This window comes from Salvelinus sp. IW2-2015, linkage group LG11 (genome assembly GCF_002910315.2).
Source record: "Salvelinus sp. IW2-2015 linkage group LG11, ASM291031v2, whole genome shotgun sequence".
Taxonomy (NCBI): domain Eukaryota; kingdom Metazoa; phylum Chordata; class Actinopteri; order Salmoniformes; family Salmonidae; genus Salvelinus; species Salvelinus sp. IW2-2015.
Genome location: NC_036851.1, coordinates 43721449 through 43734477, shown reverse-complemented (window position 1 = coordinate 43734477; position 13029 = coordinate 43721449). Strand labels below are relative to the sequence as shown.

Below are 13029 nucleotides of genomic sequence, written 5' to 3'. Positions count from 1 at the left end.
GTACGGTATGTATTTTTTTTTTTTACTGACAAATAAAATCAATAAATCAATCCAAACTGTGCAGCAGCCAATTGATGGATGGAAATAGTCATCTGTTACAAAACACCAAGAAATTGAATGACTTTRGGAGATTGTCAAGCCAAGCCTTCGATACAAGGTTGGGGGGGTATTTTCTGTTTGTCGAGATTGACATAGTCTATTTATTGTGGTGTTGAACACTCAAACCATGATAATGAAGTGCCCGAAGTCGGTATGCTTTGTTTATTGGTTGTGTTTATTGGCACGGAAACCTCTTGGTGGAAAATGTTTTATATATTTTATATAATCATAAATATGGCATCAAAATGTTGAAAATCTAATTTCCAACCAAGCTGACCATTGTCTGCAGCCGGCTCTAATTGTAGTGTAATGGCACATGTCGGGAGGGTGAGCTGGTCTGTGGTAGTTGGAAAACCCTCAACCTTCTGGCCTGTAGCCCAATGTGGCTCGACTTTTCCACAAAAGCATGCTGAAGTGGCAAAGTCGATATCCATGTTTATAAACAGGGTCGCTACATTTATTGTTATTTGTGGTGGTTTATGTTGTGGAAGGGGTGCATTTTTTTGTTGTTGACAGCTTTCGTTGGACCAACCCCTCCCCCCAGTACATTTCGATCTGTCCCTTAATGTTAGAGCTTGTCTTCAAAGACAAGATGCAATACTGGCAACWTATAGTTTCTGCATATAGCTGTAATACGAATTGTAAAGTATCGCATATTACTAGTTAATTATCATGATAGGTACTAATAATTGCAATAATGATGCTTATTTGCAGAAGTATGCCAAAACCATTTAATTTTTCACGTTTGCATTTGGCGATCCCTAAACTGAACCAAATCGAAGTGAAAGGGAGAATCTCAATCGCACAATTTTCGCATCTTCTCAAACCCCATTGGAGGAGAAGGTCAGAGGGACGGGACCTCTGGCTTTCTCATCCACTGTTTTGAGAAGGAGGCGAGGATAAAGAAGCGAAAGCGGTTTGTCAGGTGACTAGCTGGCTCGGATAATTCATGAATTTAACAGTCGACAAAAGTATGATATCTAGGTTGCTTGTACCAACATTATTGTCCGCAAAAAGTCCTGCACAATATACCATTTCCCCCTGGATTTGAGACTACTGAAACGGTAAGAAGATTGTTAGCGTGTTATGTTATTCAGTTTGACGTTAGCTAGTTAACTTTACTTATCTACTAATATTGTAAGTTAGAGAGCTAACGTCAGCATTTAACTTAGTAACTAACGTTACTACTGTTAGATGCGTCAGTTGGCTACTAGTAGTATAATGCTAAGTTAACAGCAAGTTTCGTGACACTGACCGTTCCTTTCACCGATACGTAATGTTTACCTCCTGACGTGGAGAAAGACGAGATTGAACAGACAGACAGTAATTTAAGGTTGTGTGGCTACAGAGCTGACACAACAAGCGTGTCGAAGAAACCCTTGCTGAATAATTTCCCAATCTATCTGCATCTGTAAATATAGCTACGTTAGGGAACAAGAGAACCGCTATTAATTGACCTTGAATAACAACAACCCATTGTGGCATGAATAACAACAACCCATTGTGGCAATTGTATCCCCTGTAACACATATCTGCCCCTACTACTAGGCTTTGAATGTATTATGCTTGACTCCGTGACTGCGGTGGTGATGATTGCGCAATACAATGGAAGTATATTGCCTACCTCAGTGGAGAACACATCAGCAACACCAACCTGGGGACCAGAGCCTCACAGATGTTTGCAGGTCCTATACGAGGACATTGGCGAGTTAAGGTAAGCCAGTTAGGGCTGTGTTGGTCCTGTCACTATAATTGTGTTTCTTTACAACGTACTGCATTACCTCAATGCAACATTTTGAAACATGTTAAGACAAGAGGTGTCAGCTCAGGTGTGACATTCACATTCACAGTTGTGTGGTTATAAAGAACAACACTTTCTCTTTTGAAATAACAACCATATACACTGTAGAAAACAGACTGAGTTTCCATGACATAGACTGACCAAGAAAATCCAGGTGAAAGCTATGATCCCTTATTGACGTCACCTGTTAAATATACTTCAATCAGTGTAAATAAAGGGGAGGAGACTGGTTAAAGAAGGATTTTTAAGCCTTGAGACATGGATTATGTGTGTGTGCCATTTAGAGATTGAATGGGCAAGACAAAATATTTAAGTGCCTTTGAACGTGGTATTGTAGTAGGTGCCAGGCTCACCAGTTTGTGTCAAGAACTGCAAAGCTGCTGCAGTTTTCACACTCAAGTGTTCTGTGTGTATCAACAATGGTCCACCACCCGAAGTTGTAGTCAACATGGGCCAGTATCCCTGTGAAATGCTGTCGACGCCTTGTAGAGTCCATGCCCTGACAAATGAAGGCTATTCTGAGGCCAAAGGGGGTGCAATTCAATATTTGGAAGGTGTTCCTAATGTTTTATACACTCTGTAGACTGCACAGCTTGTGACAGGGTTTGGATTGGTCTATAATAAGGGTTGAGTTTCACAGCCCAAGCTTCCAAGACATTTTCATGTCCTTTTGCCTGTCTCTCCCCATCAGAGTTCGGTTTTGGGACCTCATGCTGCTCATTCCCAATCTAGTATTCTTCATGTTCTTGATGTGGAAACTGCCCTCAGCCAGGGCCAAAATCACACACACCTCCAGCCCCATCTTCATTACCTTCTACATTCTGGTAGGTAACCACTTATATCCAATCTCTGGAAATAGAACTTGTGCAGATAAGAGGAGTGTAGACATATACAAAAAGTAGGCTCTTGATAGATAAAAAAAAAAGGCAAACATGTAGTTTGACAGCTCTCTGACATGCTTCAGATGCTGAATATAGAATTTAGCAAAAATAAAGGAATAACATAGTGGGTTAACTGAATTCATATTGATTCATTTCACAATATCAGATGGTAATTGCTATCTCAAACATGTCTTTGAGATATTGGTTTTCTACCTTACACTGATATGAACACAATGACACTGACAAATATGGATAATGACGAACCTGTTCGCCACCACTGCCCACAACCCCTCTTTTTGAATGGATGTCTGACCCTTGTCCTCCCAGGTGTTTGTGGTGGCAGCGGTGGGAATCACCCGTGCCATCGTGTCCATGACCATCAGTGCATCAAGTTCTGCCACCATCATTGACAAGGTAAGGCAACATGTAGGGCATAAATGGTGACACTATGAACCACCTGTGCTCAAGCTATTTACAGTGCCTTCTATCACACTTGTAGTGTGAAATAGACTTTCTGTCATCATTCATAACAGCTAAAAGCTCTTTGCAACAGCTGTTGTAGATGCACAAAGACTTTGGATGTGTAATGCACTACACACAGATGAACGTTATATGGAGGTAGATCATAAGTCAATGAGTGTCCTCGGCTTCAGCCCATCTTGCGTAAAAAGGGGAAAGGGGTACCCTTTCGGATCCAGAAAAGCATAATATCACAGGACATTTCACAAGATGATTATCTCAGAACAGAAAGAGGGCAGTCAGATGTCTGCTATGATCAGGACAAACATGGCAGATATCTGAGTGTTTCTTTCTTTTCTGAGATAGTCATCTTCTAGTGTCCTGGGGTAAAATGTGTTTTATAGGTTGCTGTGATGGAAAGGGGGATACCTCGTCAGTTGAACAACTGAAATGTGTCTTCCGTATTTAACCCAACCCCTCTGAATCAGAGGGGTGCGAAGGACTGTGGCGTACTGCATTAGCATCGAATAGCCACCGCGATATGCAACTTTTCAGGGAGGTCAGGAACCAATATACACAGTCAGTTAGAAAAGCGAAGGCTGGCGTTTTCAAACAGAAATTTGCATCCTGTAGCACTAATTCCAAAAAGCTTTTGGACACCGTAAAGTCCATGGAGAATAAGATCACCTCCTCCCAGCTGTCCACTGCACTGAGGCTAGGAAACACTGTCACCACCGATAAATCTACGATAATCGAGAATTTCTACGGCCGGCCATGCTTTCCACCTGGCTACCCCTACCCCGGCCAACAGCTCTGCACCCCTCGCAGCAACCTGCCCAAGCTCCCCCGCTTCTCCTTCACCCAAATCCAGATAGCTGATGTTCTGAAAGAGCTGCAAAATCTGGATCCCTACAAATCAGCTGGGCTAGACAATCTGGACCCTCTTTCTAAAATTATTTGCCGCAATTGTTGCAACCCCTATTACTAGCCTGTTCAGCCTCTCTTTCGTATCGTCGGAGATCCCTAAAGATTGGAAAGCTGCCGCGGTCATCCCCATCTTCAAAGAGGGAGACACTCTAGACCCAAACTGTTACAGACCTATATCCATCCTGCCCTGCCTTTCTAAAGTCTTCAAAAGCCAAGTTAACAAACAGATCACCGACCATTTCGAATCCCACTGTACCTTCTCCGCTATGCAATCTGGTTTCCGAGCTGATCATGGGTGCACCTCAGCCACGCTCAAGGTCCTAAATGAAATCATAACCGCCATCGATAAAAGACAGAACTGTGCAGCCGTTTTCATCGACCTGGCCAAGGCTTTCCACTCTGTCAATCACCCCATTCTTATCGGCAGACTCAATAGCCTTGGTTTCTCAAATGACTACCTCGACTGGTTTACCAACTACTTCTCAGAGTTCAGTGTGTCAAATCGGAGGGCCTGTTGTCCGGACCTCTGGCGGTCTCTATGGGGGTGCCACAGGGATCAATTCTCAGGCCGACTCTTTTCTCTGTATACATCAATGATGTCGCTCTTGCTGCTGGTGATTCTCTGATCCACCTCTACGCAGACGACACCATTCTTTATACATCTGGCTCTTTGGACACTGTGTGAACAAACCTCCAAACGTGTTTCAATGCTATACAACTCTCCTTCCGTGGCCTCCAACTGCTCTTAAACGCTAGTAAAACTAAATGCATGCTCTTTAACCCATCGCTGCCTGCACCCTCCCGCCCGACTAGCATCACTACTCTGGACGGTTCTGACTTAGAATATGTGGACAACTACAAATACCTAGGTGTCTGGTTAGACTGTAAACTCTCCTTCCAGACTCACATTAAGCATCTCCAATCCAAAATTAAATCTAGAATTGGGTTCCTATTTCGCAAACAAAGCCTTCTTCACTCATGCTGRTAAACATACCCTCGTAAAACTGACTATCCTACCGATCCTTGACTTTGGCGATGTCATTTACAAAATAGCCTCCAACACTCTACTCAACAAATTGGATGCAGTCTATCACACTGCCATCCGTTTTGTCACTAAAGCCCCATATACTACCCACCGCTGCGACCTGTATCTTCTCGTTGGCTGGCCCTCGCTACATATCCGTTGCCAAACCCACTAGCTCCAGGTCATCTGTAAGTCTTTGCTAGGTAAAGCCCCGCCTTATCTCAGCTCACTGGTCACCATAGCAATACCCACTCATAGCACACGCTCCAATAGGTATATTTCACAGGTCATCCCCAAAGCCAACACATCCTTTGGCTGCCTTTCATTCCAGTTCTCTGCTGCCAATGACTGGAATGAATTACAAAAGTCACTGAAGCTGGAGTCTTATATTTCCCTCACTAACTATAAGCATCAGCTGTCAGAGCAGCTTACTGATCACTGCACCTGTACACAGCCCATCTGTAAAAAGCCCACCCAACTACCTCATCCCCATATTGTTATTTTTTTTTGTCTTTTGTTGGTCTCCCAGTATCTCTGCTTACACATCATCATCTGCACATCTATCACTCCAGTGTTAATGATAAAATGTAATTATTTCGCCACTATGGCCTATTTATTGCCTTACCTCCCTAACCTTACTACATTTGCACACACTGTTTCTATTGTATTATTGACTGTACGTTTGTTTGTCCCATGTGTAACTCTGTGTTGTTGTTTTTGTCTCACTGCTTTGCTTTATCTTGGCCAGCTCACAGTTGTAAATGAGAGCTTGTTCTCAACTGGCCTACCCGGTGAAATAAAAAATGAATAAAATCGACATTCTTGTCTTCGGCGCCTGGGGAACAGTGGGTTAACTGCCTTGCTAAGGGGCAGAACAACAGATTTTTACCTTGTCCGCTCGGGGATTCGATCCAGCGACCTTTCGGTTACTGGCCCAACGCTTCTACCTGCCAGGCTAGCTGCCGACCTGCACACCTTTGAGAATGTGGATGAATCCAAAACAGAGGCTAAAATGCAAAAATATGAATAATTTATTTGGACGTCATGATGCCCAAAAAGCGCGTGGTGCAGAAAAGTGCATATATAAAATGATACTGATCTGAGGAGAGCGGATAAGTAAAAGAGAAATGCAGATTAAGGAAAGGTGAAGAGCCGCAGAGGCGATTTGAGACGGCTGAGATTTACCTCTTCTCAATGTTGTCTCCTTTAGGTGCTGTGGGAGATCAGCCGTTTCTTTCTGCTCACCGTGGAGCTCAGTGTTATTATCCTGGGACTGGCTTTTGGTGGGTCTTCCAATAACCACCACAGTATTTTGATTCATAATGACWTCTCCTGCAACTCAAATCCACTGTACAGTAGCCTGGTCCCAGAATCAGCTTATGCTATCATGTCAACCGCTTGATAGCAGAAACAGACTGGCACCCAGGCTAACTGTAAAAGATATGAAAACAAACACTACCAAGCACATGCTAAATACGAAGATTTCTTAGGACAATATGGAGAAGTACATGACTTAATGTGTGTGTCCGGACAGGGTACTAAAAACAGCACATTAGTTAAACAAATGTGCAATGTACAGTCAAAATGTTTAATGATCTGCAAAACTAAAACTCTTCCTGTCGGCCCGTCTCACTTCTGCTGTAAGACTAACACTTGGGATGACTTGGTCACCGCAACTGGTATGACTACAGTCACACATATAGTCATGCACTGTATAAGCAGAGGTGAATATATGAGTTGTTTAAATTTAATGTGTCCTTAGAGGGGGGTGGGATTAGGCTGTTTATAGGCTGTATAAACAGTAAAGCTGTATGCAGATTTTGGCATAGCCAGGGGTGTGAGCAGGACAACAGATTTGTATTATTGTTTCATCAGGAAAAATCCCATCCCTTGCTATTACTACAGCATTTAAAATTCTGTTTTTATTTGAATTGGCATGGTGGAATCATCGCCATATTACATTCACTTTGTGTCCGTTTCCAGTATTAAAGACCAACGCACTCAACTCCTTAGTGGTGCTGTTGAAAGCATGGCTTCTAAACGTTTCCTCTGTTGACAGGCCACCTTGAGAGTCAGTCCAGTATAAAGCGTGTGCTGGCTATCACTGCTGTACTGGCACTGGGCTACTCAATCACACAGGTAAGACTAGAGTCCTGAATGCTGATTTTTAGTTTGACGATGTTTTAAATTTTTACTATGTTGTGCCCTACGGACCAAGACCCGGGTGTTAGAAGCTGAACCAATCACAGCTCCATAGATACCACGTTTCCTCTTTGCTAGGCCTATTCCCCTTGCACCCTCAGGGCACACTGGAGATCGTGTACCCCGACGAGCACCTGTCCGCCGAGGACTTCAACATCTACGGCCACGGAGGACGCCAGTTTTGGTTGGCCAGCTCCTGCTGCTTCTTCCTGGTGAGCGGCTAGTGGCTGCAAAGCAAATGCAGTGCTTTGAATAAAAATAAAAATAAATCTTATTAATGTAATTGTATAAAAAAAAAAGTTAACTTGTGTTCAAATAATACACGGACAGAGAGGATTTTAATCAGTCTTGATTTGAGAAAGGGTAGAATTGAACATGCGTGTCCCACACATTTGGACATTTAGCCGTCTCATTTGGATTGGAATGAAAATAAGCACCTATGCATCCACCACTGTGAACACAAAGCACTAACTGAATAAACTGTTTGAGAGTAAAACACTGGTCCTTTTCCTTCCAGGTCTACTCTTTGGTTGTCATCCTTCCCAAAACCCCGGTGAGGGAGAGAATATCTCTGCCATGTGAGTTATTGGGACATTTTATTCACCAAGCAAGCTACACTACATGGCCAAAAGTATGTGGACACCTGCTCGTCAAACATCTCATTCCAAAATCATGGGCATTAATGTCCCCCTTTTGCTGCTATAACACAGGTCCCCCTTTTGCTGCTGAAACAGGAAAGGGCCTTCCCCAAACTGTTGCCACAAAGTTGGAAGCACAGAATCATCTAGAATGTCATTGTATGCTGTAGCGTTAAGATTTCCCTTCACTGGAACTAAGGGGCCTGGCCCAAACCATGAAAAACAGCCCCAGACCATTATCTAAACTTTACATTTGGCACTATGCATTGGAGCAGGTAGCGTTGGTGAAGCGTGATTGATTACTCCAGAGAACGCTTTTCCACTGCTCCGGAGTCCAATGGTGGGGAGCTTTATACCACTCCAGCCGATGCTTGGCATTGAACATGGTGATTTTAGGCTTGAGTGCGGCTCCTCGGCCATGAACAGTTCTTGTGCTGATGTTGCTTCCAGAGGCAGTTTGTAACTTGGTTGGACAGATGATTTTTACTCGCTTCAGCACTCGACGGTCCCATTCTGTGAGCTTGTGTGGCCTACCACTTCGCGGCTGAACCGTTGTTGCTCCAAGACGTTTCAACTTCACAATTACAGCACTTGCASTTGACCGGCGCAGCTCTAGCAGGGCACACATTTGACCAACTGACTTGTTGGAAAGGTGACATCCTATGACGGTGCCACGTCGGAAGTCACTGAGCTCTTCAGTAAGGCCATTCTACTGCCAGTGTTTGTCTATGAAGATAGCATGGCTGTGTGCTCGATTTTTATACACCTGTCAGCAACGGTTGTGGCTGAAATAGCTAAATCAACTAAGTTGAAGGGGTGTCCACATACTTTAGGCAATGCCGTGTATAGATGGTAGAGGGTTTTTTTCAGGGTCCTTTCCTCATCTACCACAGTTCTTTTTGACTATCTCTTATGTTAATGTTTAGCTGGAGAGTGGCCTAGTGTTCTATACAGCTGTCAACATTCTACAAGGAAAGAGCCYTATAATCAACATTATATAATCATTAACCAGATTACCCTGGATACGAGACTTAGATGAGTGGTAACTCAGTTCTAGAATGTTGTCATTGATGAGAATGAATCTAAAAATCTATTGACATGTATTCACATTCAGAATTGTTTAATTGATTGTTTAGCCATCCAGAGACCAATGTTCAAATGCACAGTATCTAGTTTTTAGGAGTGGTCTGTCATAGTTCAGCAGCAGTAGATTCTATAGCTGCAGAGGTAATGCACACCCCTTGTTTCCTCTTCATCCCCTCCCTCCACAGCTAAGAAGAGTTTTTATGTGTACGCTGCCGTTCTGTCCCTGCTCAATCTGGTCCAGGGGCTGGGCAGTGCCCTTCTGTGTGCTGGCATCATAGAGGGGCTCTGGTGAGTGGCTGCTTCTGTGTGTAGAAGGATGTGCTGGAGATTCAAGAGTTTAAGCAAAAGCGTAAAAGACTAAATCATCACACGACGATGTATTCTAATGAAGATCACAACAGGCTTGAAAACATTCTTATCAATCACACTTTGAAACATTTATCACAGCGCGTAGTCCCGTTTCTTTAACATCTGTGTTTAATCAGTAAACTGTAGCCAAACTGCAAAGCAATCGGTTTCTCAAGGTTTTTATCCGCTGGCCTGTTATGATAGTGTTACGTAGACCTTATAGCTGATGGACCAACTACATAATAACTGATGGTCCAAGTAAAAAGGACATATCTGAAATTCACTTTCCCCTCAAAGCGAAGCAGCTTGTTTGGCGTGTCCATGTTCTGATGTTTTCTGTGTAGCCTAACTGAAGCCAAGTGTTATTCTGGTGCCGGCTTATGGAGCTCTTCAAATCAAATTGTATTAGTCACATGAGCCGAATACATTAGGTGTAGACCTTACAGTGAAATGCTAACTTACGAGCCCCTAGCCAACAATGCAGTTTAAAAAAAATATTGATAAGAGATGAGTAATTAAAGAGCAGCAGTAAAATAACAATTGCGAGACTATATAAAGGGGGGTACCGATACAGAGTCAATGTGCGGGGGCACTGGTTATGTACATGTAGGTAGAGTTATTAAAGTGACTGCATAGATGACAAAGGAGAGTAGCAGTGGTGTAAAGAGACGACGACAATGCAAATAGTCTGGGTAGCCATTTGACTAGATGTTCAGGAGTCTTATGGCTTGGGGGTTGAAGCCGTTTGGAAGCCTCTTGGACTTAGACTTGGTGCTCCGGTACCGATTGCCGTGCGGTAGCAAAGAGAACAGTCTAACTAGGGTGGCTGGAGTCTTTGACAATTTTTAGGGCCTTCCACTGACACCGCCTGGTATAGAGGTCCTGGATGGCAGGAAGCTTGGCCCCGGTGATGTACTGGGCCGTTTGCACTACCCTCTGTAGTGCCTTGCGGTCGGAGGCCGAGCAGTTGCCATACCAGGCAGTGATGCAACCAGTCAGGATGCTCTCGATGGTGCAGCTGTAGAACCTTTTGAGGATCTGAGGACCCATGCCAAATCTTTTCAGTCTCCTGAGGGGGTATAGGTTTTGTCGTGCCCTCTTCACGACTGTCTTGGTGTGCTTGGACGATGTTAGTTTGTTGGTGATGTGGATGCTCTCAACCTGCTCCACTGCAGCCCTGTCGATGAGAATGGGTGAGTGCTCTGTCCTCTTTTTCCTGTAGTCCACAATCATCCCCGTTGTTTTGATCACGTTGAGGGAGAGGTTGTTGTCCTGGAACCACACGGCCAGGTCTCTGTCCTCCCTATAGGCTGTGTCATCGTTCTCGGTGATCAGGCCTACCACTGTTGTGTCATCATCTGTGGATCTGTTGGGGCGGTATGCAAATTGTATTGGGTCTAGGGTTTCTGGGATGATGGTGTTGTGAGCCATGACCAGCCTTTCAAAGCACTTCATGGCTACAGATGTGAGTGCTACGGGTCGTTAGTCATTTAGGCAGGTTACCCTTTCGTTGCACATTTAACATGGTGATAGAAATTTTGTAAAACGGATTTAAGTTTCCCTGCATTAAAGTCCCCGGCTACTAGGAGTGCCGCCTCTGGGTGAGCGTTTTCTTGTCTGCTTATGGCGGAATACAGCTCATTCAATGCTGACTTACAGCCAGCCTCTGACTGTGGTGGTATGTAAACAGCTACGAAGAATACAGATGAAAACTGTCTCTTACCAGATTCCGCTGTTCTATCCTGCCGGTACATCTTCTAACCAGTATGTTGATATTGTCGTCGTTCAGCCACAACTCCGTGAAGCATAAAATGTTAGTTTTTAATGTCCTGTTGGTAGTTTAATCTTTATTCTCCCAAGGATTGCACTTTTGCTAGCAGAATGGAGGGAAGTGGGTGATTATTGGATCACCTACTAATTCGCAGAAGGCAGCCCGCCCTTAAGGTACGGCTACTGCGTAGGGGTCACAGTCAGCCCCCTGTTAAAGTTTGTTTCTGTGTGATTTGAGCAGCTGCGTGGATGTCACCACCTTCATCTACTTCTCTGTGTTTGCCCCACTCATCTACGTCACCTTCCTCAAAGGCTTCTTCGGGTATGTAGATCAAAGGCCAAAAACAATGGCTTTGTCTGAAAATGTTACTTGATGTCAAATCCTTGCTTCCGCTGTCCTTTTGTCTTTTTTTCTCAATTCCTCTCAAGGCTCATTGAGGAGGGGTTCAAAGGAGGGGTCTTAGATCCTCTGATCCAATGCGCTTTGAGATGAATTGAGGAAAGAAGGATGGAGGACACGGCAATGTTCTCATTTGTTTGGTCGCGTTTTACTGCCACCTTGGGATACAATCGCGCTCTCCTGTCGTCTTTGGTCTCTTTATCCCTCTCACTTTCTCTCCTTGCCCCTCTCTCTACCATCTCTCTTCATCCTTCTCTCCTCCTTCCTCCAGCTCAGAGCCCAAGGTCCTCTTCTCCTACAAGTGCCAGGTGGACGAGCCTGATGACCAGACGGATGTCCACCTGCCCCCTGCCTCAGGCCTGGGCCACAAGGAGCAGCTGGAACGGGGCTCCTTCTACCCTGGCACCCAGATAGATGGCCTGACTGCTGCAACCATGGGCACCGGCATAGCTGCTTACCTGGACAATGTGGCCTCTGGACCTTTCGGGCAGGGCAGCATAAACAGCGACCGCTGGAGAGCCATCAACGCCTGAGAAGAGAGGAAATGAGAATGCAGGATAGGGGATGTTGGACTTGTTGAGTGGAGAAGTTGGAGTTTGCAATGGCTCTCTCTCCCTCTGGAGACACTGTGAATTGACTCTCATTTCAGCCCCTGTCTGTTCTCCATTTTGGATCTTGCTGCCTTGTCCATTCTGGCTCGAACATGACAGTTTCCCCCAAAACCTGCAGGGGATATTTCTACAACTTCAGTCAAGTGTTATCCCCCCTGTAAATGAGTGTGTGGCTGACCAAGATAAGAAGATAATGTAAAGGTAATGTCCGATACATTTCCAACAAAGGATTACAACTGAGGTAAAGTCCATTAACTGTGGCCTTGTATTAGATTTGTTATCGTCTTGTATTGAATAACTGCCTCGCTCCCTATAGGCCAGCCCTGTTCTTATTGTGCCAGGAGCCTTCTCTAAATTGCATCACTCATAATGAATCAAGTGTGCTTAATTATTTTTTAAATGTTTGATATCAGTTCTTTTTTTCCCACTCTTGTTGATGATGGAAATCCTACAGTGTAACGTCATGTACAAATTGAAGACCTGTTTGGCTTGAGTCTACAGGGACTTGGTATGCCATGTCAGACAATTAGCAGTGCAACTGGTATCTATGTAACTTGATGCTGGGGCTGGGAGAGACCCAAAATGGACGCCATGTCGCACCCGCATCGCCTGTACCTATTTTATGTTATTGTTTGCCGTCCGTTTTATTTATTTTAGTGACTGCTTGGTTTTATGTCGATAGGTAGTTCCATCAGCTGATCATTCCTGGTATTAAAGGTGCTTATGACTTAAGTAAAACTTTCCAACCACCAATCAAATGAGATGGAGAAGGCAGGAACAGCA

The 13029-nt window shown here is 44.3% G+C and overlaps 1 protein-coding gene across 1 annotated transcript; it reads left to right on the top strand.

The window, feature by feature from the left end:
* The first annotated feature begins 976 nt into the window (after positions 1-976).
* LOC111970444 (transmembrane protein adipocyte-associated 1 homolog) lies at positions 977-12539 on the top strand. Its single transcript, XM_023997172.2, has 11 exons — positions 977-1163; positions 1648-1813; positions 2592-2724; positions 3109-3195; positions 6402-6474; positions 7251-7330; positions 7495-7605; positions 7911-7971; positions 9303-9405; positions 11477-11557; positions 11907-12539. Exons 2-11 carry the CDS (start codon positions 1662-1664, stop codon positions 12166-12168), a joined length of 1143 nt encoding a protein of 380 aa, XP_023852940.1. The 5' UTR covers positions 977-1163; positions 1648-1661; the 3' UTR covers positions 12169-12539.
* Positions 12540-13029: the final 490 nt, after the last annotated feature.